Source organism: Ovis aries, chromosome 21 (assembly GCF_016772045.2).
Source record: "Ovis aries strain OAR_USU_Benz2616 breed Rambouillet chromosome 21, ARS-UI_Ramb_v3.0, whole genome shotgun sequence".
NCBI classification, from domain to species: domain Eukaryota; kingdom Metazoa; phylum Chordata; class Mammalia; order Artiodactyla; family Bovidae; genus Ovis; species Ovis aries.
Genome location: NC_056074.1, coordinates 45,568,272 through 45,596,025, shown reverse-complemented (window position 1 = coordinate 45,596,025; position 27,754 = coordinate 45,568,272). Strand labels below are relative to the sequence as shown.

Below are 27,754 nucleotides of genomic sequence, written 5' to 3'. Positions count from 1 at the left end.
GACAGAAGAAGCGGGGTGGCGGCCCAAGGACGCAGGCACACGGTTCTGCGGCTCCCTGAGCTTGGGCTCTCTTCCCCACCACCCCCTTCCTAGAAGGCCCAGGGAAGAGACAGCCCACAACGTTGGCAGGGAATGTCTGCATCACTGCAGGGAGAGGATGGGAGGACAGGGTGCCCAGGGCACCTAGACAAAAGTGAAAGTGTTAGTTGCTGAGTCGTGTCCGACTCTTTGTGACCTCATGGACTCCTGGCACCTCCTCCTGTCCTCAGACTGCGGTTTCCAGCAGTCTCTGTCCATGGAATTCTCCAGGCAAGAACACTGGAGTGGGTTGCTGTTCCCTTCTCCAGGGGATCTTCCCAACCCAGGGATTGAACCCAGGTCTCCCACATTGCAGGCAGATTCTTAACCATCTGAGGCACCAGGGAAACCACCTAGACAAGTGACTCTTCAAACTGAAGCCCTGTTCTGCCTCCTGGTCAGCAAAAAGAATCCAGGCAGACCCCTCAAAGACATTACTTCTTTTGGTTATAACCTTCATCACGCACAAACCCCACACCTGCGCTCCTGGCTCTTCCAGAAGCGTGAAGCTGAAACAAATTTTTAAATAAACCGCCGAGAAAGGACTAGCAGAGCCTCTCGATGGATACGACACAGTATCGATGGATACGACACAGTAGCCACTGGCCTTCTTCCGCTACTGAAATGCAAACCCCTGCACCATGAGCAAAATCAGTCAGCCCCAGGCGGTGGCGCTGGCCACGTTTCAAGCGGTCAGTAGTTACTCGTGCCAGGGTGACCGCAGAGGCAGAGCCCCTGTCTCTCCAGCTGCGGTCACCTGGGCAGAAAGCTTGACGAATCACCTCTTTGCCCCCTGGTTAGCTCAGGCAGTGAGGGCAGCAGGGAACTCAGGAGACAGCAGGGCTGTGGGTACTGGCACCACCAGGGTGTGTGTGAAACACGCTGCATGTTCCAGAGGTGGCCTGGGCCTCTTGGACGCAACACTGGCCGGGGACACTCTCTCTGTGACCTTTCCAGCACAGACTCCTCTACCAGCCCTCAGCGATTCCCCGTTTCCATGGGGCAAGGGCCCAGCGGCCTAGACTCGGCTTCTATGATCTTCACGCCAGGGCCTCCTCCACGGTGGCCTCACTGCCAACCCGACCCGGCTTTCTGTCCCGAAAAGCGCTGTGAACAAAGCGCGCTGCTGTCTGCGCTTAGCTGTTGGCCGGTGCATCACCTCCTCCATGGCGCCTTCTAGGATCGTCCCCAGGAGCCTGGAGGAGGGGAAGTGAGTCTTCCCTGGCTGCAGGCCAGTCCTCCCGCGCGGCCCTTCGGGGAATTGAGCGTGCCCGCAGCCCAGGGATGCGTGCGGCTCCTGGCACTGCGCGCCCAGGCCCCTGCGTCCTGACTGTCGTATCTGACACCCCGAAGTGTGCGAGCCACAGGGGGAGGGTCGTGCGCCCCTTCCCCGGGAGCCAGGCTGCGGGCTGGGGCTGCGTCCACTCCGCGCTCCAGCAGCAGGGGCGGGGGCGGGGCCTCGGGGCGGAGACTGTGGGCGTGGCTTCGGCGCCCTATAAATACCGGAGCGGGGCGCGCGCCCGAGCTCAGAGTGAGCGCGCAGTGGCTGCGAAGACTCAGGCGCGTCCCGGCCAGGCCTCCAGCTCGCCGCGTCCGCGTCCCTCCGCGCCCCTCGTCCGCGCCTGACCCGCGCCTTCCGTCTGCGCACCCCAGCTGCCCGCCAGGCCCCCAGCCGCTCTCCAGGCCCCCAGGCCCCGCACCCGACACCCAGGACAGGCACGCGCCCCGCAGGCCGCCCGCCGCCCGCGCCGCCATGGGGGTAGAGGGCTGCACCAAGTGCATCAAATACCTGCTCTTCGTCTTCAATTTCGTCTTCTGGGTGAGCCTGCCCCGGGGTGGGAGGGCACTCCCCGAGCCCGGCAGGCCGCGCGCTCGGCTGGGCCCCGTCAAGGGGGCGCAGCCGGGCCGCCAAGTTGCGGGGCCACCTGTGTGCGCCCAGTCTGGCTGGGTGGGAGGGCCTAGGCCGGCGAGTCGCGAAGGTGGGGGTCGTCCGGGGCCGCCGCGTCCCTCGACGGCGGGTTTGGAGGCTCTAAGACGGGTTTCGGGCCTCTGCGCGTCGGGACCCAGAACCGCGCCGCCGGGCCCTTCGCGGACCCGGGGTCAGTTCCCGGCTGGTGATGGTGGTGGTGCGGTGGGTGCGCGTCCCGAGCCCAGCGCCCGGCTACTGCTTAGTTCTCCGGACCGCTGTTTCTGGGGCCACCCTGCTTCTGGGGGAAAGAGGGGCTCGAGGGCGGGGCTTGAGTCGCCCCGCCCCCATGAGCTCATCAGGGCCACCGCCCCTAGATGGGCGGCCCGGCCCGGCGCAGTGGCTGGCGAGCGGGCGGGCGGGGGGAGGTGGGGTGGCGCGCTGCAGTTTGCCTTAGTCCTGGGGACGGTCCACCCGACTCTGGGCCCGGCTCAGTTCACCCTCCTGTTTACTGTCGCCACCCTGGGGGTCGGTTTGGGGGTCCGTGCCCGGGCAGAGCGCAAACAAGAAGCGCCCTGGACCCGGGTGGCCCGCGGGCCAGTGTGCGCATAGTGGTGTCCCCAGTTGGGGGGGCCGAGCCTCGTCACCCAGAGGTAGATTCCAGCCCCTCCCCGCCCTGGGGCGCTGCAGAGGCTGTGAGGGGCGAGGGGCTGAGCGGTGTTCCGAGCTGGCACAGGCAGGGCCCGGAGAGCGGGGCGACTCCGAGCCTGAGGGTGCTGGGGCGGGGTGGATGCCCATCTCGGGGCTTGGAAAGAGGTGCCCACAGGTGAGACGTCTGAGGGGTGCTGGAGGGTCTCCTGGGGCCTCTGGGCGGCCAGCCTGGGTTGTGTTTCCTGATGAGCCTTAACTGCTGGCTGGTGCCGGTGAAGCTTTGGCTTTTGTTTGCATTTCCTGTTGGTGCTGGAATTAGGGGCGTGGAGCTCTTTTGCTGTCCCGGCGGCCCCCAGGCATGGGCGTCGGGAGCCCCTCTGGCAGCTGTGTGCTGCCACCCCTCTGGGGTCCCAGGGCAGGGACCTGGGCCACCTCCTGGCCCCTCATTGCTTCTCCACCGCCCCAGGCTGCTCAGCCCTTGCCGGGAGGACGAGGACTGTCTGCTGGATGTCAAGTCGACATGGGGAGGCTAAAGTTTTAAAATGGCTCCTGGAGAACCGTGTGGGCCTGGAGACCTCTGTTTGCCCTCCGGACGGCCCGGGGTCCGGTCCCGGGACCCTGAGGTGTTGGCTGGGGAGGGCAGAGACTGGACTTGGGGTGGAGGTGTGACATCCTGCCTGCAGGGGCACCCGTGGGGGCCCAGGGCCTTCAGCCTCTGCCCTGAGGGTGGGAGCAGGGAGGCTGGCAGGATGGGCCAGGGGCCTTGGCAACCTTTGCTGAGGGGCTAGCCTTGGTGTTGATTTAGTAATCGCCTGCTTTGGCCTTGGCAAGGGGTGTCAACCAGACCCCCTCTCCCAGCGGCCTTCACGCTTTTCCCCTGAGTGCGGAGCTTGGGAGGGCCCGGGTGGGAGGTGGTGGTCAAGGAAGAAGACGGAGCTTCCCGGAGAAGCCCCTCCCACCTCGCGGCCTGGGAGGTCTCCCTGCAGACTCCCCCCACCCCCAGCTCCTCCCAGCTGCCTCTGGTAATTTCCCAGGTTTCCCAGGCAGCGGGGGTGGAGGCCTGACACTTCCCCTGGGGCCACTCTATTCAGGCCCGAGGAATTGTTTCCCCTCCCCTCCCTGGGCAGGCCCTTCAGAGCTCTGAGAAGTTAGCTTCCAGGGCACGGAGGCCCCACCCACCCGTGGTGGGGAGCGGGGAGCCCCTCTCTGCACCCCCACCCCCAGCCAAGAGTGTGGAGCCAGGGCCTGGGCCCCGGTGGAGCCTGCTGGCCTGGTCCTGGCCCCCCCCTTCTGAACTGGGGGTCCTGTTAGTTTAGGAGCTGGGTGCTGGGTATGGTGGCCTCAGGGGAGACCGCTCTCCTGGGCAGGTGTAGGCCGTGACTCGGGGAGGGGGCTTCTGGCACTTGGGGGCCTGGAGCACCCTGCAGGGCCAGCCCGACCCGCGCCAGGCTGGGAGGTGGAGGCTGCTGATCTGGATCCGATCCGGGCACTTTGGGCACTTTCGCAAGTTTCTTGCAGAGAGTAAAGCCGTCCCCGTGGGAGGCGCTGCACGGGCCTGCTGGCATGGGGTCCTGGAAGGAGCCCGCCCCCACATGCCAGCGCTCGCGTGCACGCACACAGACACACACGGACTCTCACACACACACAGGCTTACACACACACGGGCTCTTGCACACACACACACCCCATGGGCTCTCACACAGGCTCACACACACGGGCTCTCACACACACACGAGCTCACACACACACACGAGCTCACACACACACGGGCTCTCCACACATATGGTCTCTCACACATACACCCACAAAAATACGGTCTCTCACACACACACACGGGCTCACACACACACACACGGGCTCACACACATATGGGCTCTCTCACACACACACGCACACACATGGGCTGTCACACACGGGCTCACACACACGGCCTGTCACACATACACACACACACACACACACACACGGGCTCACACACACACAGGCTCTCAAACATACACACACACACACACACACACACACCCCATGGGCTCTCACACAGGCTCACACACACGGGCTCTCACACACACACGAGCTCACACACACACACGAGCTCACACATACACGGGCTCTCCACACATACGGTCTCACACATACACCCACAAAAATACGGTCTCTCACACACACACACGGGCTCACACACACACACGGGCTCACACACATATGGGTTCTCACACACACACACACACATGGGCTGTCACACACGGACTCACACACACACGGCCTGTCACACATACACACACACACGGGCTCACATACAGGCTCACACACACAGGCTCACACACACACACAGGCTCTCAAACATACACACACACACACACACGGGCTCTCTCTCACCCACATACACACCGGCTCTGTCCCCACCCCCACACACACATGTGCTCACCCACGTCTCCACACCAGACCCCGAGCCCCCGTGGAGGTGGCCGAGGGCTGTGAGGTGGCCGGGCTTGGGGAGGAGAGGCCTGGCCCGAGCTGGGGGAGCCGGGGCCTGGAGCTCCTGCCCGCTAGGGCGTGTGTGGGGGTACCTGGGAGCTCCCCAGCAGGGCGGCTGGGACTCGGGGCCCTGCTGCTGGGGAGGCTCAAGGCCTGTGCAGGCTCCCAGCCCTGTGCTCCTGCCCACCCCAGACTGGGCGAGCCGTGGTAGCCCGCTGACCGCATCTGTGAAATGGGTGTGATCACGGCTTCCCCTCTGCAACAGTAGCAGCCTCACCTGGCACCCCCACCCCCAACCCCTGCCCGCCCTCATGCAGTCAGGCCTCCTCCCAGAGGAGGCGGCCGGGGCAGGCTGGGGCGGGGCTGGTTAGAGGCCCTGCACACCAGCCTTTTGCTTCCAGACGGCACATGGCTGTCTGTCACTTAGCGGTTCTGTCGCCTTCCTTCCCGGGGGAGGGGCCAGACCCAGGCGGGCTCTGCTGGGGGCAGGGACTTTCTGCGCCTTGTTTCAAAAGGGCAGGTGGCCTCCCCTGGTGACCCTGGGCGTCTGGCTGCTGAACTTTGGGCTACGGCTGTCGATCCGGGCCAGGCCAAGAAGAGGAAGTCTGTGGTCTGTGCCCAGGTCAGGCTTGCCCCAGGGGGAGTGTCTGGGCACCAGGGAGCCCGGGACCCTGCTGGCTCTTCTCCAGTGCCCTCGCGTATCACCCCGTGGGCTGCTGCCCGTGGCCCCCAGCTCAGTCTCCCTCCGGAAATTTGAGTTCACCCTGATTCCTATCTCTTACTGCTTTGAAGGCCAGATAGAAATAAGCTCCCGCCAAACCACCCTCCTCCCAAATAATCTACCCACACACCTTCCCAGCGCCTGAGAGCCATGACGGGGGACCCTGGGCCGTGGTCAGTCAGGGTTAGAGTCCAGCGCCTGAGGGAGGGGCCGAGGGCACGTTTGCACTGGTGCTGCGTTTTGGAGAGGGCCCCGGGTAGGGGCAGTGTGGGGGTGCGGGAGCCTGGCTCTGCCTGCCCCCCGGGACGTGGGCCAGGCTGCGGCCAGGCCTGGATATTTTCCACCTTGGAGGCGGCACCGGCCGGTGGCCAGGACCGCCCACCCTGCAGGAGCAGATTCACTATGGCAGGTTAGCAGAGTCTCTCCTGGGCCATTTCTACCCGTCCGCCAGATGTGGTTTGACCCCGCAGGCCTCCTCCCAGAGCCTCTGGACTTCGGTGCCACCCCTCGCCCCCGCCCCCCTGCACACACTTTGTTCTGTGGGGCCTGGACCCCTCCTCCCTACAGCAAAGCTGGCACTGATTCCCACAAGACCACCCGGGGCCTCCAGGTGGGCACCCAGACGCTGGGGGAGGCCCTGCAGGTGGTGGCCAACCAGCTGGGGGCAACCACCCTCCCTGGCCTTGAGGCCTGCTGGGCTCCACGGACAGGGAGGCACCTTGGAGTTGGGGCTGGGGGTGGCGTCGGGTTCCTCAAGTGCCTGAATCGGTGGTGAGGGTGCTTCGGGCAGGGGCCTTCAGAGCCTGGGTGTGGGTCGGGGTCGCCGCAGAGGCCTGGGGAGCAGGGCCCCCTTCCCCTCTCCACGGAAGCGGTGGTCCTTATACATTCAGAAAGGTGCTGCTCCCTGCGCCCCCACTGCCAGGGAGACGTGATGACTGTGGAGAAGGCGAGGGACAGGAAGCCAGGCCCGTGCGGAGCGGGTGGGGGTGGGCGGGCGGCCCCCCGGCACCCCTTGCCCTCACAGCGAGTCTTTGGTCACGACCCCCACTCCCAGGTCGGCCTGGGCCATAACTCTCCCTCGGGGAGCGCCCAGCAGCGCCCCGGAGCCCTGCCTCGCCTGCAGCGGCTGTTGAATCCGCTTCAGTGCTGCAGCCAGTCGCCGGCTACGGCTCAGGCTGTGACTCTGGGGCTACCAGGTGCCCTGGGCATCGTGGTGGGGGAACATGAGTAAGGACCCCAGGCTGCCTGCCTGCCCGGCCTCCAGTCCTGGGTGCTGGGAGACCCGAGCCCCAGAACTCGATAGTGTGGGTCTTAGGCACGTGGGGGCTAGCAAGGGGCGGTGGGCCTGGGAACTGCCCTCTGCGGTCCTGCCTGCTCAGGGCTCACGGGGGTGTCTCCCTCGCACACGGCCGAGGTCCTCTCTGCTCCTCAGCCCAGGGGCTCAGCTGCCCGCCCTCTGGATGGACAGTCCTCCCCTCTGTCCCCGAGATAACAGCTCTAGCCCATGTGAAACTCCCCAGCGCCTTCCCCTTGCCTACACCTGCGGCCCACCGGGGCGACGAGGAGCCTGAGGTTCCAAGCGGCCCACGTGAGGAAGTGGGGGAAGCAGACTGGAGGCCAGGGCCCTTCTTTCAGCCGCGGGGGTTCAAGGCCGGCTGTCTCCAGGCAGCGGCAGGGTGTGGCGTGGCGTGGCGTTCCCCCAGGGCGAGCGGCTGAGCCCGGCCTTGTGGCGAGCAGGTGCCGGCTGGACACCCTGAGCTGCCCAGGGCCCCGCTGCTTGCCTCTGCCCCCTGCCCGGGCCCGCTCACCTGCCCTGCCTCTGCAGCGGGCCCCCAGCCCATCCGTCTGATGGGTGTGTGGCCCCTGCAGCTCAGCCTCGGGACGTCAGTGTCTACACGCGCCCCTCCCCAACCCCCGCACAGGGGCCGAGGGGGCAAAGGGCCATCCCACACGAGGGGCTCTTTCAGCCGGTGGGGTGGGGGAGCAGGCCACCTCCTGGGCTCTTTGCCCTCAGTGGGTGGTAGGCTCTGGAACTGGCCCAGAAACTGACCAGGCCTGCTCTGCTGGACCCCGGGAGGTGGTGGAGGCCCTGTGTTCACCTCCCAGCAGGAGGGAGCTCTGGGATCCCCCCGCTGGTGGGGCCCGGGTGGCCCTGAATCCTTCCCCACCCCCACGCCTATTTTTAGAGGCCGGCCCTTGGCTTCCTGAGGTCGAGGGGGCTGGAGAGGGGTTTCCGCTTCCCGGCTGAGCCGAGGGTCCTGCTCCTCTGTCCTTCCTTCCTTCCTGCCCTGAGCTGGGCGGCCCTGTTCCCAGAGGGCACGGCAGGACTCTGGGAGGGCAGTCAGGCCTCATGTCGCCGTGTCTGTCCTGTGGTGGGTGGAGGTGGAGGCTCAGCCTGCGGGACCGCGTCCCGGCCCCGCCCGAGCGGGGTGCCCTCTGGCCCTGCTGACCCTCCACGCCCGTGAGCAGTGTCTGGGCTGCGCCTCTGCCCCCTGACTTGTCCCAGGGTCTGCGGGGGCACTTCTTGCCTCGCTTCCTTCCTGTGGCCTTCACTGTCCTCCTGGGCGGGTCTCCAGGCCCCAGGACCTCTCGGGTGCCGAGCCGCCTGGGCACTTCCTGGGTCAGACAGCCATCCTCCCTGACAGCGCTGGACTGAGGGCATGAGCACCGGGGGGCTGCTGGGGCCCAGCCGCCGATTAAGGGGGCGCAGGGTGCACGAATGTCCTGTCACTCCTGGAGCGTGTGGGCAGCACTTGGGGCGACCAGGTGGCTGGTGCCTGGGGGTGGCGAGGTGCCCGAGGCCTGGTGGGGTTGGTGGGGGGCAGCGGGCTCAGCTGAGAGGGCAGCAGGGAGACGCCCGCTCCTTCTCCGTTTCAGCTGCTTCTTGGAAACACAGACTGGCCGGGCAGGAACCCAGTGTACTTGGCAGCTCCCCCACCCCCTCTCCCTAGCTGACGCTATTTATTAATTCTGGGAAAGGAGGGAAGAAGAGAGAAACAGAAAGTGAACCTTCAAAGCACTGCAAACAGCCCGTGCCGTCCCCCAGTGTGGAGCCCTCTGGTCATCCCAGCAGTGGGTCAGCCAGCCCCTTCCCGAACTGCTGCCCAGCCTCGCCCCCGGCAGGAGCATCTTGGGGTCTGGGGGCGGCTCAGGTGCAAGAGCAGTTGGCGGCAGCCCTTCTGACAGGCCGGCTGGCGGGAGAGGGGAGAGGAGGCCGTGCGGACCCCACCAGGGACTGGCCTGCCCAACGCTCCTGACGGCCGTCGCAGCAGTCGCCAGCGCTGTCGGGCGTGCTCCGTACATAGTGGCGTCATCCGCACACTCTGCCTGTGTCCGCGTGTGCACCGTGAATTCCTCAGTGTGTGCGCGAGGACACTGGAGGCAGGAAGACGCCCGGGGTCCAAGGTGACCTGCAGCCGGAGGTCCCGGTTCCCACGCAACACCAAGACGGCGTGCTTTCCGTCAACACCGGACTCTGTTTTGTAGCAGCATGTCCTTAGTTATCCAGTCCCTCGTTTGACAGTAAACCTCAGTTCTGTGGACTAGATTTCAACATTTCCAGATGCTTCCTGCTGGCCACTGGAAGCCTCGGGTCCTGACCTCGATGAAGAAGGCAGCCGGGATCCTTCGGGACTTGCTGCTTAGAAGTCCAGTAGACAGGGATCTGGGTGTGGGGGCTTACGACCTGGGGGCCGCCCTGGGGGCTCGGTGGTGAAGAAGCCACCTACCAGTGCAGGAGGTGCATGGGTTTGATCCCTGATCTGGGAAGACCCCACATGCTGCGGAATCACGGAGCCCATGGCCCGCGGCGGGTGAGCCTGTGCCCTAGAGCTGGCGCCACGGCGATGAGAAGCCCCCCCTGCAACCAGAGAAGGCCTTGCAGCAGTGAAGACCCAGGGCAGCCGCAAACAGCGTGTCTTCAAAAGGAAAGGCGTCCCTGGAGGCTCTGACGATAAAGAATCTGTCTTCAGTGCAGGAGACCAAGTTCAGCCCCTGGATTGGGAAGATCCCCTGGAGAAGGGAATCACTTACTCACTCCAGTACTCTTGCCTGGAGAATCCCACGGGCAGAGGAGCCTGGTGGGCTGCAGTCTGTGGGGTCACGAAGAGTTGGAGATGACCTGGTGACAAACTTTCGCTTTCTTTTTTACCCAGCCCCCAAGGAAGGCCGGACTACAGCTGTGTGCCGAGTACCTGTGTGCTCTGCCCAGCAGCCCTGGGTTTTGGTGGCTGCTCAGGGTCTACACTGACTCCTGAAAGATTTTCTCTCGGCAAACTATAGGGCTTCCTCCTTTTCAGACTGTTCATGGGGTTCTCAAGGCAAGAGCACTGAAGTGGTCTGCCATTCCCTCCTCCAGGGGACCACGCTTTGTCAGAGCTCTCCACCGTGAGCCGTCCGTCTTGGGTGGCCGTACAGGGCATGGCTGCTAGTTTCATTGAGTCAGACAAGGCTGTGGTCCATGTGGTCAGATGGGTTAGTTTTCTGTGACTGTGGTTTCCAGTCTGCCTACTCTCTGATAGAGAAGGACAAGAGGCTTATGGAAGCTTCCTGATGGGAGAGACTGACTGAGGGGGAAACTGGGTCTTTAACTTATAGGCAGAGCACATCATGAGAAATGCTGGGCTGGAAGAAGCAGAGGCTGGAATCAGGATTGCCGGGAGAAATATCAATAACCTCAGATACGCAGATGACACCACCCTTACGGCAGAAAGCGAAGAACTAAAGAGCCTCTTGATGAAAGTGAAAGAGAAGAGTGAAAAAGTTGGCTTAAAGCTCAACATTCAGAAAAGGAAGATTATGGCGTTCGGTCCCGTCACTTCATGGCAAATAGATGGGGAAACAGTGGAAACAGTGTCAGACTTTATTTTGGGGGGGGCTCCAAAATCACTGCAGATGGTGACTGCAGCCATGAAATTAAAAGACGCCTACTCCTTGGAAGGAAAGTTATGACCAACCTAGATAGTATATTCAAAAGCAGAGACATTACTTTGCTAACAAAGGTCCATCTAGTCAAGGCTATGGTTTTTCCAGTAGTCATGTATGGATGTGAGAGTTGGACTGTAGAGAAAGCTGAGCACTGAAGAACTGACGCTTTTGAACTGTGGTGTTGGAGAAGACTCTTGAGTCCCTTGGACTGGAAGGAGATCCAACCAGTCCATCCTAAAGGAGATCAGTCCTGGGTGTTCACTGGAAGGACTGACGGTGAAGCTGAATCTCCCAGTACTTTGGCCACCTCATGCGAAGAGCTGACTCGTTGGAAAAGACGCTGATGCTGGGAAAGATTGAAGGCAGGCGGAAAAGGGGACGACAGAGGATGAGATGGTTGGATGGCATCACCGACTCAGTTGACATGAGTTTGAGTGAACTCCGGAGTTGGTGATGGACAGGGAGGCCTAGTGTATTGCGGTCCATGGGGTCGCAGAGTCGGACACACGACTGACCTGAACTGGTAGGGCTTCCCAGATGGCGCTAGCGGTAAAGAACCCATCTGCCAATGCAGGAGATGCTGGCTTGATCCTTGGGACAGGAGGGCATTGCAGGAGGGCCTTGCAACCCACTCCAGTATTCTTGCCTGGAGAATCCCATGGACTGAGGAGCCTGGCGGGCCGCAGTCCTTCGAGTTGCAAAAGAGCTGGACAAGGCTGAGCGGCTGGCACTTTCAGTTTCACAGGACCTGGTAGGTTTTGATGTGGGAGGCACCTGTGGACACTGAGCCTGCCCCCAGGAGGATGTGCACAGCCCTCACCCCAGCAGAGCCCCAGAGCCTGCCCCCAGGACACCCCTCCGTGCTCCAGGCAGCCACTGGCCTATCACTGTTGTCCACGTCTGAATGTCTTAAGTTTGTAAAGAGGTTTTGGATCCTTCATTCCCTGACCACGGATTGAACCTGTGTCCTCTGCGTTGCGAGCATGGAGTCCTAACCCCTGGGCCACCAGGGAAGTCCCTCTTGTACTTTTTGTATGAAGGGAATCGGAAGGTGGGTTGTCCCTGGTTTGGGGGCTTACCGGGAAAGCACATGTGTATGGGCATGAATGTCCACCCCCACCCCCACTTAGGGCAGTACCTGGGGGTGCAGGGGCCGGGCACAGGCCTGCGGGGGGAGCGCCCTGGCGGCTGGAGCTCTGTCTCTGGGTCCCCCGCCCCCACGGGCACCTGGTCTGGTCTTCCGCCTCACCGTGTTTCGTTCTCATCTCCCCTGGGGCCAGTGACGTTGGGCATCTTTCCGTGTGTTTATTGCTGTGAGCATTTCTTCTGTGGTGAAGTGTGTGTTCAGGCTTAGGTTTTCATGCGGTTTCTTGGCCTGTTTTTTAAAAATCGGGTTATTTGTTTTCTTGCTGAGCTTTGGAAGTTCTTGATGCCTTTTGGATCCCGGTCCTTGTTAGCCATTTGCCAGCGCCAGTGCACGCTCATCTTTGAAGAGCAGGCTTCTTTCAGACTTGGGGTTTCTGGGACCCCGCCCGCCCTCCTGGGGTGGGGTTGGGGGGCTGCAGTGCTCCTCTGCCCGTCCTCTGTAGGTGACTGTAGGTGAGCGCTCACCGCCCCCCGGACTGGGCTGGTCCCTGCCCACTGCCTTCCCCAGGCCCCTCCGAGTGGGCATGTGCAGGGCCTGGCATGGCTGAGGAGGAGGCATCTAGCACCAGGCTCCCCCTGCCCTGTGGGCAGGACGGGCTTCCCTGTCCGCCCCTCCGGAGGGTGGGGGAGCACAGGGAAGTCTGGAGACCGCAGCCCCCCTGCACATCCTGGAGTTTGTGCTGGGAAGTCCTTCCCGAGGCAGGAGAAGTGGGGGCTCTGCCTGCCCCCCGGACTCCCCGCCTCGGTGTCTGGGGGTGGGGCAGGCGTGACCCTCACTGCTTCCGTTAGGACCAGGCACCCACATGGGCTTCCCTGGGATCCTGAGGTGAGGGGCTGCAGGGAAAGATGGGTGGTCCCAGCGCAGCCAGGGGCAGGAGGGGCCCCTCCATGTTCGCCGCCCCTTGCCGTGGGGACACCGAGGCCAAGTCGGGGTGGACTTTCCCGAAGCGCTCTCTGGACCACGGTTTCCAAACAGAAGAAGTGGCGGTTTCCAGCCAGAGTTGCCACGGCAACCCTCAGCCTCACCACCACCTCCCCTGGAGGCTCAGATGGCAGCTGGCTGAGCCAGGAGCCGGGACTCCCTCCGGAGCCACCCACCCTCCCACCTCCCCACCTCCCCTGCTCTCGTCCCCCGGGCCCTCCTGCCCTCTTGCGGGTGTGACGGGCACCTGGGGCAGCCTTAGGATACCTGCGGCTGGGGCACTGCCCTTCACAGGGTGCACAGGGCCTGCTGGTCCCAGGTGCTGGCCTCTGTTGGGAAGTGGTGGCGGGCGGGGAGCGCCTCCATCCTGGGGCAGGGGTTTGGAGGGTGCTGCCCGCTCCGGGGAGGGTGCCAGCAGCCTCCCCTGGCAGGGGCAGCTGGGCTGCTGCCAGGTGCCAACGGTCCCCAACGGTACCCACCTTATCGTGCGCAGAGCCAGCCCGGTGTGGGAGGGTCTGGGTGGGGCTGCAAGCCTCCCACCCCAGCAGTGTCCCGTGTCTCTGCCTAGAGATCCCTGGGGGTGCTTGGGGCTTTCCTGGGGGCAGCCCATGGGGCCGGGGCCTTGAGTCTCTCTTGCTCCGCTGAGCGTGGCCCACACTGGTGACTATGGGCCCCGCTCGGGGGCCAGCACTGGGCCGGCCAGGTGGTTTTCTTGGGGCCCGTGTTTTGGTTTCTCTTCCTCTTTGGACACAGAGCCTATGGTCTGTGTAGGAGCTGGCGCTCGTAGCTCCAAAGACAGTCACTGCCTCACTGGTCGGGGAGCCCGGGGTTGCTTTCCTGGCCGGGTTGGATGCTCAGATGTGGGCCTGGCCTGGATGTGCCCTCAAGGGCAGACCCCACCTACCCTTGAGCCACCGTCCTCTGGGGGTGAGTCAGCCGGAAGCCCCCAGCCCCACACCAGGCTCTGCGCAGAGCCCCCTTTCCTGCCCACTCTCAGGGCGGCCCCGCCCCCAGCCATCTCCCTCTCTCGGATGGCGGCCACCAGCCCCGCCAGGGCCCGGTGGCATCAGATTGCCACCCCTCACCATGTCCTGGCACCAGAGACTTGGCATCCACTCCTTGGAGTTCCCGGACGAGCTAGCTCAGGGCAGTGCCACCCCCTTGGAGGAGGGCTCGGCCTTCCCTAGGCCACGGGCTCCTGTGTGGCCTCTGGCCAGATTTAGCAAGTAAAATACAGGGCATCAGTTAAACTTCCGCTCCAGGTGAACAGTGAGTGCTTTTTTGGCCTGAGTGTGTTCCGGGCAGTGGTTGGGACACACTCGATACGAAAGAAGTGTTTGTGAATAACCAGGTGTCTGAGTCTCATCTGGCAACCTGTCCCGCAGTCTCCGGTGGTGCTTGGTGGGAGGGTCTGGATGAGCCCCCCGTCCCCCATACCAAAGCCTGCCTGGGGCGTCTGGAAAACCAAGGGGGCATGAGGCAGTGGGCAGCCCAGACCCCAGAGCCTGTGAGCCCAGGGCCTGAGTCTGTGAGCCCAGAGCCTGTGAGCCCAGAGCCTGTAAGCCATGCCCTTGGTGCTGACCCGCCAGAGCGAGGGCCGGGGACCCGCCTCTCTGGGGGATCCACGCGCGCCACGGCCAGTCTCTGAGCCGCGTGTGACCAGTGCCCTGCTCTCTCCCCAGCTGGCCGGAGGTGTGATACTGGGCGTGGCCCTGTGGCTTCGCCATGACCCACAGACCACCAACCTCCTGTATCTGGAGCTTGGAGACCGGCCTGCCCCCAACACCTTCTATGTGGGTAAGTGACAGGGGATGGGCTGCAGACCCTGGGCAGCTCTGGGCTGGGAGCCGGCAGGAACAGGCCACTGGGGGTGAGATCGTAAGCTCAGTAAGGCTGCAGACAGGGAGCGCTTCCAGGAGGAGGCGGCTGAGTGGGGCTTGCTTCTCCCTGGAGCAGGGAGGAGGAGGCCCACCAGGAAGAGCTCAGGGGTGGGGTAGGGGGTTGCGTCAGCCTGGGGACCCTGAGGGGCCTGGGTACCCTCTGCAGTTGTCCCAGGGCCTGCCTGGGCCGGGGTGCTCCCAGGGAAAGCTGGATGGGAGGGTTGTGGGGCCGGTGGGGACCCCACCAGATCGCCTTTGGGCCGGGGGAGAGCCAGGGCGGAGCCGGCAGCGGGTGGGGGCGGGGCCGCTATGTCAGGGGGCAGGCCTTTCAGGGAGGCTCCTGGGAGGGGTGGGGCTGGATGCCTGGGCTGCCTGGGGGCCCTCGCCACACTGGCTGCCTTATTAGGCCGCGGCCCTTCAGGGTGTGTGTCAGGCTGGGTGTGGGCTGGGGGCCTCCAGGGCAGGGGTTCTGGAGGATGGGGAGGGGTGCCTCCCGCCATGCGCAGCAGTGCCCTCCTTCCGGTCCCGCTCCCCCCAGGATGGGCCTGGCTCCCAGGGAGCTCGGGGAGGGTGTGCAGAGTCGCTTCTGTCCTTTAAAGGACTGGCCCCTGGGTGGGCCCCTCTCGCCCCCACAGGCAGAGCAGCAGGCCGGAAGCCTGCAGGGCTCACATGGGTAGAGTGACCACCCGCCATCCTGCGTGGACCCTGCAAGGGGTCCCAGTCCCTCCCAGCTGCTCGGGGGCCCCCACACTCGAGATGCACGCTTGGCTCCTGGGCTGGGGGTGGCCCACACTCACCATCCCAGTCGGCCGCCCCGGGGCCGTGGGGGTCCTTTTTGGGCCACCCCGGAAGGGCTGGAGCCCGTGGTCTGGGGTGGTCCTGGGGCCAGCCCTTCAGGGAGGGTCCCCAGCCCTTGTCCGCAGGGTCCTAGGCTCCCCACCCCCCAGGCTGCAGGGGCCCCCTCAGGTCTGAGTCTCAGGTGGAGAGCATGGGTGTGCATGCTCCGAGAGTGCCTGGGGCACCGTGACCCGGCCCCCACTGTCCCCACGCCAGGCACCCTCAGAGCAACACGGCCAGTCTAGCCCACACGTCTGAGGATGCAAGGGTGTCCTCTGGACGCCCGAGGGGAGTTTCTCCCCAGGGCTCCTCCCAGGCCTCTCCTCTCCCTCCCCAGGGCCTGCCCCCGCGTGGCCCCGGTCTTCTGTCCCCGTTCCCCTCTCCAAGGTCTTGGTGCAGGGGGTGTGGGCTCCCTGGGGCGCACCGTTTGGGAAGGGGGTCCCTCTCCTCATGGCTTGGCTGGCTCCTGCTCTCAGCGCAGCGTGTGGCCTGGCAGCCGGGAGAGGAGCTGAAGGCTGCCTGTCTCAGCCTGGACGGGGCAAGGGTGGCAGCAGGCTGCAGACCTGGGTGGCCCCGCGTGGCCCCCTGGAGACACAGTCCAGGGCAGATGCGCGGGGGTCTGGGGAGACCTTGGTAGAAGGCTGGAGGCTGGGGGCCGGGCCCAGGCCGCGGTGGGAAGGGTCCCACAGGGAGGCTTGTGGGGGCCTGGCTCCAGCCCGTGCCACAACACGCCGTCGCTGGGCCCTAGGGCTCCCCTCGGGGAAGGAGTGAAGGAGGGCTGGACCACCTGGCAGGCCGGGCACCAGCCCCTGGACTCGAGCTTCTGCCGTGCCACCATGCCGCCAGCAGTGGGGGCCTCTCAGAGCCCCTCTGGCAGCAGCGTCCCTGCCCACCTGGGGCCAGCCTTCCGGAACCTCCTGGCCTGCAGAAGGATGCAGACGGGGCCTGCCAGGGCGGTGGGGACAGACATGGGCCCTGACGAGCTCTGTGTCCACTGCCGGGAAGTGAGGGGTGGTTAGCGGGACTTGAGCAGCACCTGGGCCGAGCTTCAGGGCCCAGGAGGGTCCCCAGCCTCACGGGTCAGAGCCAGAGCCTGCTACAGTGGGAAGGCTGGCCCCGTGAGGCGGGCAAGGGGGGCTGGGGGCCGGCACCTGCCAGGACACCCCTCCCTGGCACCCTGGGCTGTCCCACTGAACCTCAGGGAGGAGCATGGGGACAGGAGTCTCAGAACCTGGCCATGTCCAAGTGAGGAGCCCCCAGGGCTTACCCTCGGCCAGGCCCACTTGGGGTTGCCCAGAGGCTCTGGCCCAGAGGGGTCCCCGGGCTGCTTCTAAGCCTGCCAGTGGGTCCCACCTCCCAGACTTCTTCTCCAGAGACGGCCGGGCAGGGCCAGTGGGCCCTTTGGCACCAGAGCCCTGGGACCTAGTGTCCTAGCTCCGCCTGCTGCATAACCATGGCAACTGGGGGGGTGGGCCCAGGTCTGCTGGCAGGACTAGGGTTGTGGGAAGTCCTTCGAGAGACGTAGTCAGCATTTCAAGGGGCGAGGGCCCCTTCTGGGTGGGCCGCAGACTCAGGCAAGGGCCGTGTGGCCAGCGGTGAGTGCTGGGCAGGCCAGGGAGACGGCTGACCCCGTGTGCCAGTCAGGTGGGTTGGGGCCGGCAGACCCCGGGCTCCGCCCTGCCTCCCAGGCCAGCAGCCGGGCCCTTGGCACCGAGACGCAGGTGGCTCTCCAAGGCCCACCAAGCCCCGGAGGCTCTCGGGTCAGTGTGCACAGGTGGCGGCTTCAGGCGGAGGCCCCTGAACACTCAGATGCGGGTGGCTCTCCAAGGCCCACCAAGCCCCGGAGGCTCTCAGGGGTCAGTGCACACAGGTGGCGGCTTCAGGCGGAGGCCCCTGAACACTCAGATGCGGGTGGCTCTCCAAGGCCCACCAAGCCCTGGAGGCTCTCAGGGGTCAGTGCGCACAGGTGGCGGCGTCAGGCGGAGGCCCCTGAACACTCAGATGCGGGTGGCTCTCCAAGGCCCACCAAGCCCTGGAGGCTCTCAGGGGTCAGTGCGCACAGGTGGCGGGGGCAGGTGAAGGCCCCTGAACACTCACCACTGGCCGTTCGGTCCTGGCCCTGGTGATGCTTGACTCCCTCCACGTCACAGAGGAGGAAACTGAGGCCCACAGAGGTGCCCACATGGCCCTGCCAGGCTGCTTCCCCCTCAAGGCTCTTCTCCAAGCCACTGGGCATCTGACCTCCTCCCAGCAGGGTGGGTGCCAGCACCTGGTGGGCCCTCCGGAGCCCTGAGCAGTGGTGTGTATGCCCAGCGCGGGCAGGACGGCTTCTGGGAGGCTGGGGGCTCCGGGACATTGGGTCGCTGAGGGTGTGACCTCTTCTCTGCTGCAGGCATCTACATCCTTATTGCCGTGGGTGCTGTGATGATGTTCGTTGGGTTCCTGGGCTGCTACGGGGCCATCCAGGAGTCCCAGTGCCTGCTGGGCACGGTAAGGTCCTGGGCTGGGTATGGGGTGGGGTCGGGGGCTGCCGGGGGCAGAATCAGGGGTTCGGTGCCAGCCCGGCCCTGCGAGCCTCCCTCGAGTGCCAGCTCTGATCTCCCCAGTTTGTTCTCAGACCCCATGGAGGCAGACTGCCGCTATATCTAGTTTTTTGCCTAGTTCCTGGTTGTAAGTCCCAAAGTTGCTTTTCTCTCTCTTCTTTCTTAAAACGAGTCGCAGAGACAGTAGAGGGTGAGTCCCCGCCCAGGGCCAGCCTCAGGTGTCCTCGGGAAGCAGAGGCCTGGCCGTGCTGCCCAGGGCCTGGCGTCTGGGCGGCCTAGGCTGGGGAGTCTGCGCCTGGGCCTCCGTTGGAGGGTGCCGGGTGCCCCACAGCGACCCCCCACTTCCCACGGGCTTTGGCCCCTGTCCCCTCCCACCTCCCAGAGCCAGCCTTGCCCTCCCCCACCCAGCCACCCTGTCCTCCGGAGCCCAGTCCCTCGGGGCTGATGAGAAGGGTGGCTGCTTCACACGGTTCATCCCGTCAGGGCTGGGGCGGGTGGATACCACCGAGCGCCCCACACACGCCCGTAGGCCCCTGGGGTGCTCGTCGTCTGTGGCAGGTGAGCCCCTGCCGGCCTCGGGGAGCCCTGGGCCCTCTGGCTTGCTCTGACCTTCTCTCTGCCCGCCCCTCCCCTCTCCAGTTCTTCACCTGCCTGGTGATCCTCTTTGCCTGTGAGGTGGCTGCTGGCATCTGGGGTTTTGTCAACAAGGACCAGGTGAGCCATGTCCAGGTGGAGGGCAGGGGCTCAGGCTGTGGGGAAGGCTTGGCCTGTGGGCACTTCTCTGGGCTGACTCTTCAGGTAGGAAGCCACAGAGGGCTTCCTGGAGGAGGGGGTGTGGCGGCCAAGTGAAAGGCAGAGCCCCCTCCCAGCTCCGGGTGGGCGGGTCCATCCTGACTGTCCAAAAGAGCCAGGTGAAGGCACGTCTTGGGGGGGGACAGTCCCCCTGCGCTGTAAGCACCTCTTTCCCCAGATCGCCAAGGACGTGAAGCAGTTCTATGACCAGGCCTTGCAGCAGGCCATAGTGGACGACGACGCCAACAACGCCAAGGCCGTGGTGAAGACCTTCCATGAGACGGTGCGGCGGGGCCGGGGGCTGGGGCACCGAGGGAGAGGCCCGGGCCGGAGCCAGGAGCGGGAGGGGCACTGGGGCCAGGCAGCCCCACTCTCAGGGACCTGGGGTCTTCTGGGAGGTCCCTGGAGGGAACTAGGTGGGCCAGGGCAGCTGAGTGGAAGGGTGAGGAGGAGTGAGCCTCTCGGCGTGGTTCTCCCCCGGGAGGGGACTGCCCCAAGCCCCCAGCTCCTGGGCCAGGGCGGCTCCTGGGGCCTCTGCAGCCCATGGGGCACGTGCCCAGGGCTGACGGCGGGCGCCCTCCATCCCTGCAGCTTAACTGCTGTGGCTCCAACACGCTGACCACACTGACCACCTCTGTGCTCAAGAACAGCCTGTGTCCCTCTGGCGGCAACGTCATCAGTAATTTGTTCAAGGTGCGTGGTGATTCCGTTCAGCTGCCGCCCCTTGGTGGGTCCTGGGTGGTGGCCAAGCCTCCCGGGGCTCCCTTGGGCCACGGTCATGCTGGGCCATGTGGTGGCTGGAGTTGGGGCTGCTCTACCTGGGGGCTGTGGTCACTTCCGAGCCCCGCGTGGAGGGTGCCCTGGTCTCCCGGGCCAGCCCTGTCCCGACAGTGCCTCGTGGTCTCTGAGCACGGGAGGGTGCCTTTGGCATGCTCGCTGTTCACACCTCTTTTGGGGGGCCCTGGGGGCGGGGCTGTGCCCCTTCATGGGGCCCCGCGCTGCTGCCTCGTGGGGTGGGAGGACGGGCACCTCTGACTGCCCCCTGGCCGCCCCTGCAGGAGGACTGCCACGGGAAAATTGACGAGCTCTTCTCGGGGAAGCTGTACCTCATCGGCATCGCGGCCATCGTGGTTGCTGTGATCATGGTGAGTGGGGCGGACTGGCTCTGCTTGGGGACCCCACCCCAACACCGGGGTCTCTGAGAGCTGACTGACCTGCCCCTGACCCCCCGGGGGTCTCCGGGAGCTGACCGCCTGCCCGCCCCCTCCCCGCAGATATTCGAGATGATCCTGAGCATGGTGCTCTGCTGCGGCATTCGGAACAGCCCGGTGTACTGAGGCTGCGGCCGCTGAGGCCTCAGGGAGGGCCTCGGGGACCCCGGCAGCGCCCCCCGGAGTGACCCGGACACTTCCGAGCAGGGGCCGTCGCCACCTGTGTATATAACCTCCTGGTATCACTGCTACACTTATCAGCTTTTTTACTTTTGAGGTTTTGTTCTTGTCCTGAAGCTCCCTGTTAATTGTCCTTTTGGGGCTGACATCATCTGTGGGGGGCGTGAGTGGGCTGTGGGGACTGCAGGGCAGGGGCCCCCTCTGCTGCTTGGGGGCTCTGCTTGCTCAGCCAGGCCTCTCCTGGGGGCCACCAAGGGCCGTTCCCGTGAGCGGCACACACGCTCAGCCTTTTTTTAATCCTTGTTCCTTCCCGGCCACCTGTCTCTGGAGCCGGGTCTACGAGCAGCCTTATGCCTTCACGCGAACCTCTCCTTTCTAACGCGTCACCTTCAACTGTAATTACATCTTGAAAAGTCATTCAATAAAGAAGGAAAAACCAGGCATGCTAACACGGTCTGGCCCCCTCCATGTACCTGTGCCCTCTGAGACCCGGGGGGCAGCCTCAGGGGCTGAGGAGCCTGGCATGGGTGGTGCTCAGCTCACTGGACCTTGCTGGTCCCAGAGTGTGCCACCAACCCTGCTGGTGGGTGCCAGTGGGGCCCCTTTCTTGGGCCTGGTGTCACCAGCAGCAGCCTTCACCTGGCCCTCACTCCCATCCCCGTTCCTTGGCACTACTGCCCAGGGGGGGCCTATGAGGAGTGGGCAGGACGACCCAAAAAACGGGCCCTGGTGCAAGACTCCCCTTCCTCCTGACGGTCAGCTCCGTGGAAGATTGACACACCACTCCCTCCCAGGGGTCTCTTCTCTTCCTGTCTAGCTGGTTGTAATCTCCTGTCAAGGGGCTGGGTGGCCCCATCTTCCAGGGGCTGGAGGTGAAGCCCTCAGCCACTCCCTGGGGGAGCCCGCCTGGCCCAGCACGGGGAGCTGAGGCCCAGCCAGAGGCTGCTGCCCCCACCAGGAATTCTGGGTAATGTCCCCTAAACTGACCTCTTGAGACTCCAAGGCCCTGGCTGGGATTCATATGTCAAGGGTTCCCAGTGGCCTTCTTGGGGGCTGATATTGGAAACTAGGACCCAGCCCTGCACTGGGGGTCACAGGGCTTCTGTAGGCCTGCTCCTCCAAAATCCAAATGGGGGCTGGTGGGTTGGGAGACAAATGGCCCCAGGAACCTGCTCCTCCTTCCTTCTCCCTGTGCCGTGAGACCCTCTTCAAGCTGCGATGTGAATTAGTGCCTGGGGTGGCCGCACCCCCTCATTCCTGGTGAGGCCCTGAGTGTGGGCACCTTTAGGGATGACATGTCCCCGGTTCAGTTCAGTCACTCAGTCACGTCCGACTCTTTGTGACTCATGGACTGCTCATGGACTGCAGCACACCAGGCCTCCCTATCCATCAAACTCATGTCTATTGAGTCTGATGCCATCCAACCATCTCATCCTCTGTGGTCCCATTCTCCTCCCACCCTCAGTCTTTCCCAGCATCAGGGTCTTTTCCAGTGAGTCAGTTCTTCACATTAGGTGGCCAAAGTATTGAAGTTTCAACTTCAGCATCAGTCCTTCCAAAGAACAGTCAGGACTGATTTCCTTTAGGATGGACTGGTTGGATCTCCTTGCAGTCCAAGGGACTTAAGAGTCTTCTCCAACACCACAGTTCAAAAGCATCAATTCTTCAGTGCTCAGCTTTATGGTCCAACTCTCACATCCATACATGACTACTGGAAAAACCACAGCTTTGACTAGATGGACGTTTGTTGGTAAAGTAATGTCTCAGCTTTTTAATAAACTGTCTAGGTTGGTCGTAACTTTTCTTCCAAGAAGCAAGTGTCTTAATTTCATGGTTGCAGTCACCATCTGCAGTGATTTTGGAGCCCCCCAAAATAAAGTCTGTCACTGTTTCCCCAGCTTTTTGCCATGAAGTGATGGGATCAGCTGCCGTAAGATGTGTCCCAAGGTTAAAGTGAAGTCGCTCAATCGTGTCCGACTCTTTGCGACCCCACGGGCTGTAGCCTACCAGGCTCTTCCATCCATTGGATTTTCCAGGCAAGGGTACTGGAGTGGGGTGTCATTGCCTTCTCCAGGGGATCTTCCCAGGGATCGAACCCAAGTCTCTCGCTTTGTAGGCAGATGCTTTACCATCTGAGCCACCAGGGAGGTCTTAAGCCCGAAGGTTGGGACACATTAAAATGGGCCCTGTTTCCTCTCTGGGTCCCTGGGCTGGGCCGCAGCATGGCCTGAACCCTGGATTCCTGGGTGCGGCCCTGGCCGAGGGGGCTCGCTCTGGCCATCCACCAGGGGAGTCAAGGCTCTGAGCTGAGGTTCAGCAAGTGCTTCCGCGGTGGCTCAGCTGGTGAAGACTCCGCCTGCAATGCAGGAGACCTGGGTTCAATCCCTGGGTTGGGAAGATACCCTGGAGATGGGAAGGGCTACCCATCCCAGTATTCTGGTCTGGAGAATTCCATGGACTGTATAGTCCACAGTGTCAGACTTTATTTTTTGGGGCTCCAAAATCACTGCAGATGGTGACTGCAGCCATGAAATTAAAAGACGCTTACTCCTTGGAAGAAAAGTTATGACCAACCTAGATAGCATATTCAAAAGCAGAGACATTACCTTGCCGACTAAGGTCCGTCTAGTCAAGGCTATGGTTTTTCCTGTGGTCATGTATGGATGTGAGAGTTGGACTGTGAGGAAGGCTGAGTGCTGAAGAATTGATGCTTTTGAACTGTGGTGTTGGAGAAGACTCTTGGGAGTCCCTTGGACTGCAAGGAGATCAGCCCTGGGATTTCTTTGGAAGGAATGATGCTAAAGCTGCAACTCCAGTACTCTGGCCACCTCATGCGAAGAGTTGACTCATTGGAAAAGACTCTGATGCTGGGAGAGATTGGGGGCAGGAGGAGAAGGGGACGACCGAGGATGAGATGGCTGGATGGCATCAGTGACTCGATGGACGTGAGTCTGAGTGCACTCCGGGAGATGGTGATGGACAGGGAGGCCTGGCGTGCTGCGATTCATGGGGTCGCAAAGAGTCGGACACGACTGAGCGACTGAACTGAATAGTCCACAGGGTCGCAAAGTCGGACACGACTGGGAGACTTTCACTTTCGGAGCAGAAATGACCAGTCACGATCGGCAGGCGAGGCCGGGGCGCCTCCCTCAGGAGGCTTGCCACGCGGCGGCCTGCCCGAGTCGTCCAGTGGGCGGGACAAATGTACACCGCGGGACACGCCCCGCGGCCCGGTTCCAGGGACCCGAAAGAGCAGGGACGGCTGCTCCGGAACAGCACCGGAAGTGCCTGGGAACCGCGCGGGATGCGTTGACGCACTTCCGGTTCTCGCAGCTTCCGGCAAAGTGGGCTACAGTACCAGGAACGAGGCTCTGGCCGTTAGCCCTGGAGCATTCTGGGAGTCGCAGCCCTGCCTCCTCACCCAGACTCCCTTCCTGAGTCAATTCCGGTCTCTTCGCGAAGGAGCGCCACGGTTTCCTGTAGGGAAGGCAGCGCATGCGCAAAGTCATCACTCCCGATAGGCCTCAGGCGTGGGAGCCAGGGGCCTTGTGGGAGATGTAGTTCTTCAGGCGCGGGAGAAGCGGCCATCGGCCAGCGGGGGACTCGGTTTCCCACGAGGCTGAGCGCGGCTCAAGATGGAGGCAGCCAGGCCGAAGTGAGCCGGTAGGTTTTTGGTGGGAGGGCCGCGCTGCTGACCCGTCCGGCTTCAGCGGGCCACTGTCCGTAGTCTGCTGCCCCAACCAGGGAGACCCTCGTGAGGCCCGCACCCTTGGCCCGCCCCCGCCCGACTTGGCCGCAGGACTCAGGCAGCTGACAACGAGCGCCTGCTGGGCACGCGCCGAGATTCTGGGCGCGTGGAGTGGAGAAAATCAAGGCTCTGCCTCCTAGGGGAGAGAGACAACCCTCAAGGAAGCCAGCGCTCCCTGGGACCTGGCCAGCCCCGACCCCGGCCCTGAGAAAACCGCGCCTCCGTCAGCCTGGACTCGGCTCTGCCCTCCAGTGAGCTCAGGAAGTTCTCAGAGAACTCAAGAGACGCAGACCTGGCATGCTCGATCTTGGGGCGCGATTCCTGGCTCCCCTCGGAGTGTCCCACTGATCACGGGCGTCCAGGGGACGGGAGTGCAAATTTAGGAAGCCGGAGGCTGGTCGAAGCTCCAGCTTTGCCTCCAGTGTACGGAATGACGGGCCAATTATCTCCCCACTCCTGTCCTGCCAGCCCTAAAACAGACACCGTTGGCGTTTACTTCGTGTCCCCTTTCCTGGAGTTGTTCCTGCATTTGGGGAGTCATGCAAGGCCCAGAGGAATGGAGATCTCGCCTGCGTTTGACCTGGAGCAGGGCACTCGGAGCCACTCCTGGTCCAACTGGCCTGGTCTTTGGTGGGTGCAGGAGCAACAGAGTCACCCTTGGCAAGCAAGGGAGGCCTGGTGGGAAGAGGAAGTTGGTGGAGGCTGAGGCCTGTCCTCTGAGCCTGGAAACAAGTTTCAGGGTGCTTGGTGACACTGGAATGCTAACCAGGTGTTGGCAGGACTTCTGTGCTCCACTGGGAAAGTGAAGGGTGTGTGGAGGATCACAGATGTCGCTGGAGGTTGCCTCAGGAGCTGTGGGGCCGGCCTCTGCCAAGCAAGGCTGAGCCAGCTTCCTGAGAGCCTGACCCTCAGATGTCAAGGACCTGGCTGCAGTCCCTTCTGGAGCTGCCAGGGCATCTCTGCACTCAGGAGCACACCTCCTCCCCACAGAGCCGGCAGGTGCCTCCGGCTTTGTGGAGTACTTCCTGCCTGCCCTGCTCCCAGGCAGCATCCCGCAGCAAGCTCTAAAATTCTTTATTGCAGTTGTTAGCACAGTGAATAAACGTACTCCTCATCCACACAGCAAATGTTTGTGAAGTCTGACTGAGTCAGTTCGAGCTGTTCAGTGAGCCAGTCTGCAGTTCCCGCCATGACTGTCAGCTGTTTTCCGTCCCTCTGAGCACTCACTGACCTGAAAACGTAATAAGCTATCACGTGGAACCACCACAGGACGTGTCAGTTACCACGATTAGACTAGTGACTGATACAGTGTCGATTCTGTAATTTCACTTTTTGAAAAGAGTGATCACCCTTCATGACTCCTTGTAATCCATTAGAAAGTAATTGAATATGCTAGTGTGTGGAAACACTGGCGCTGTGTCAAAACGAAACAGTGACAGTCTTTCTCCGAAGTGAAAAATTACTCAGTTAATGGCCGGAATACCCTCAGTTTCCATTTTGTTTTAATGTTTCACCCCTGCAGCTGCTAGCCAGTGTGAGGAGGGTGATGCCTGCTTTAGCACAAAATTACATGCTCTGCATGTCACTCATTCATTCCTTATTTACCGGAGAAGGCAAGGGCACCCCACTCCAGTACTCGTGCCTGGAAAATCCCATGGACGGAGGAGCCTGCTGCTGCTGCTGCTGCTGCTGCTAAGTCGCTTCAGTCGTGTCCGACTCTGTGCGACCCCATAGACGGCAGCCCACCAGGCTCCTCCGTCCATGGGATTCTCCAGGCAAGAGTACTGGAGTGTGGTGCCCTTGCCTTCTCCGGACAGAGGAGCCTGGCAGGCTACAATCCAAAAGGCCACAAAGAGTCGGATGCAACTGAGCTGAGCGTACTGCCTGCCACTACCACACGTGGCCGACAGAGGGAGCGCGAGGATTGCTGGTGACCCTGGGTTGACACCCCGGCCGGCTGCTCTACCAGACCACCCCGTGCGGGTCCCCTAGTGGCTCTAGTCAACCCTGCCTGGCGAGGACTGAGGGAGGTGACAAGTCAAAAGGACCAGCTCCTGGGCCTGGCTGTTTTGGGGGCTTTGTAAACCCAGGCCCACTCCGGGGATGTTGGCACCACTTCCATTTGTCCGCCATCTGGTCTGATGGCTGGCTGTCCCTCCCTGCCCTTAGCCAGTCACCGAGCCGCTGAGCAGAGCCGTACCAGGGGGCCTTTGCCACCAAGAACCTTCGTCAGCATTCAACCCACCTGCCCTCCAGCATCCAGCAGGCGCCCATCAGACGGGGAGGTAAGAGGAGGGCTTATGGTCGGTGTGGCGGGGGTGGGGATGGGGGCTGGCCCTTCCTCCTGGGACACTGCTCTTCCTGCTGATCCTGCCTGGGGTGGTGGGTGTGAGCTTGTGTCCGGGGACTCCCGGGGCTGTTTTGGTGCAGGTGTGGCGTGGTCTGGGGACACATGGCAGAGGCAGGGGACAGCCGACACTTCCCTGACTCGGAGGCCGACACCCTGCCTCCGGACACTGGCTCCCTCAGCGACTCGGACTCTGACCTTAGTTTGCCTGATGGCGCTGGGGCGGCTGCCCTGTCCCTGGGGGGGCTGCCTGGGGAGGTGTCCGGGGATTCGGGCCCCGATGAGCCCCCCTCGCCCCCCAGAGGCCTCCTCACAGAGGCAGTGCAGCCCTTCCACCTGAGAGGCACGAGCCCCACCTTCTCCCAGCGCAGCCACAGCATCTTTGATGGGCTGGAGGGGGCCGCCAGGCGGGCTCTGCCTGCTGTGGCTCCAGCCAGCCCGGGTGACGGGGGCAGCTTCCGGCAGCTGCTGACACCCTCCAGCCAGCCTGCAGCGGGGGGCCCAGGCAGGGCTGCTGGGAGCCCTGCTGCCCCAAGGGCGCCCCCTGTCCCTGACTACGTGACCCACCCTGAGCGCTGGACCAGGTACAGCCTGGAAGATGTGGCCGAGGCCAGCGAGCAGAGCAATCGGGCCGCCGCCCTGGCCTTCCTGGGCCCGCAGAACCTGGCCGCCCCCGGCAACTGCATGCTTCCCTTCAACCAGGACCCCTCCAGCTGCGGGGAGGGCCGGCTTGTCTTCACCAAACCCGCCCGAGCCAGCGAGGCTCGGCCCGACAGGAGGAGGGTACCCAGGAAGGCCGGGGAGCCAGGCAGGGGTGACCCTGGGGTTCCAGGAGCGGCGGGGGGCGAGGGCCCCGTGGAGCTGGCTCACCTGGCCAGGCCCGGGAGCCCCGAAGCTGAGGAGTGGAGCGGACCCCGAGGAGGCCTGCAGGAGGTGGGTGCACCTCTGGGCATGGCCCACGCCGGCTCTGGGTGCAGCCCCCCACTGGTGGAGACAGTGGGTTTCCATGGCAGCAAGAAGCGGAGCAGGGACCACTTCCGGAGCAAGGGTGGCAGCCCCGAGGCCCCAGGTGCGGAGGTGTGAACCGGGAAACCGCCCAGCCGCCTCCCTGACCTGGCTGTGCTGGAAGGCTGGCCACCGCTGCCCCCGGGGCGGCTTCAGGGCTGGAGCAGGCTCAGGGCTCCAGGGCAGCAAGCTGGCCCGCCGGCTGCCTGTAGGTGCCACCAGGAAATGGAGACCTCGCCAGGGTGTGGGCTGGGGGCGATGGAGGCCCAACCCATTCTCTACCTGGGAGACAGTAAAGGCTCTACGTGTTTCTCTGGCTCTGTGTGTCTGTGTGGACCACCTCTCCCCCGGCGACCGCAGCCGGGGCCCTCCGCCCTCCAGCCCCC

At 63.5% G+C, this 27,754-nt stretch overlaps 2 protein-coding genes across 3 annotated transcripts; both read left to right on the top strand.

Moving 5' to 3' along the window:
* The first annotated feature begins 1,831 nt into the window (after window positions 1-1,831).
* On the top strand, window positions 1,832-20,214 carry CD81 (CD81 molecule). The gene is given in 8 exon segments (NM_001127281.1): window positions 1,832-1,897; window positions 14,508-14,622; window positions 17,935-18,032; window positions 18,725-18,799; window positions 19,056-19,160; window positions 19,469-19,570; window positions 19,936-20,022; window positions 20,152-20,214. Coding segments are annotated over 8 exon segments (711 nt in total).
* A 3,667-nt stretch (window positions 20,215-23,881) lies between these two features.
* Window positions 23,882-27,678, top strand: TSSC4 (tumor suppressing subtransferable candidate 4). 2 transcript variants are annotated; one of them, XM_027959593.3, is made up of 3 exons: window positions 23,882-23,931; window positions 26,186-26,301; window positions 26,447-27,678. In XM_027959593.3, exon 3 carries the CDS (start codon window positions 26,469-26,471, stop codon window positions 27,444-27,446), a length of 978 nt encoding a protein of 325 aa, XP_027815394.1. In that variant the 5' UTR covers window positions 23,882-23,931; window positions 26,186-26,301; window positions 26,447-26,468; the 3' UTR covers window positions 27,447-27,678. The 2 variants fall into 2 exon arrangements, with proteins under 2 accessions (XP_027815394.1, XP_027815395.1); XM_027959594.3 differs by having other exon boundaries at window positions 23,882-24,646.
* The last annotated feature ends 76 nt before the right edge of the window (window positions 27,679-27,754 follow it).

Coding starts and splice junctions, on each gene's coding strand:
- TSSC4 (XM_027959593.3), top strand. CDS start 26,469: ATGGCAGAGGCAGGGGACAGCCGACACTTCCCTGACTCGGAGGCCGAC.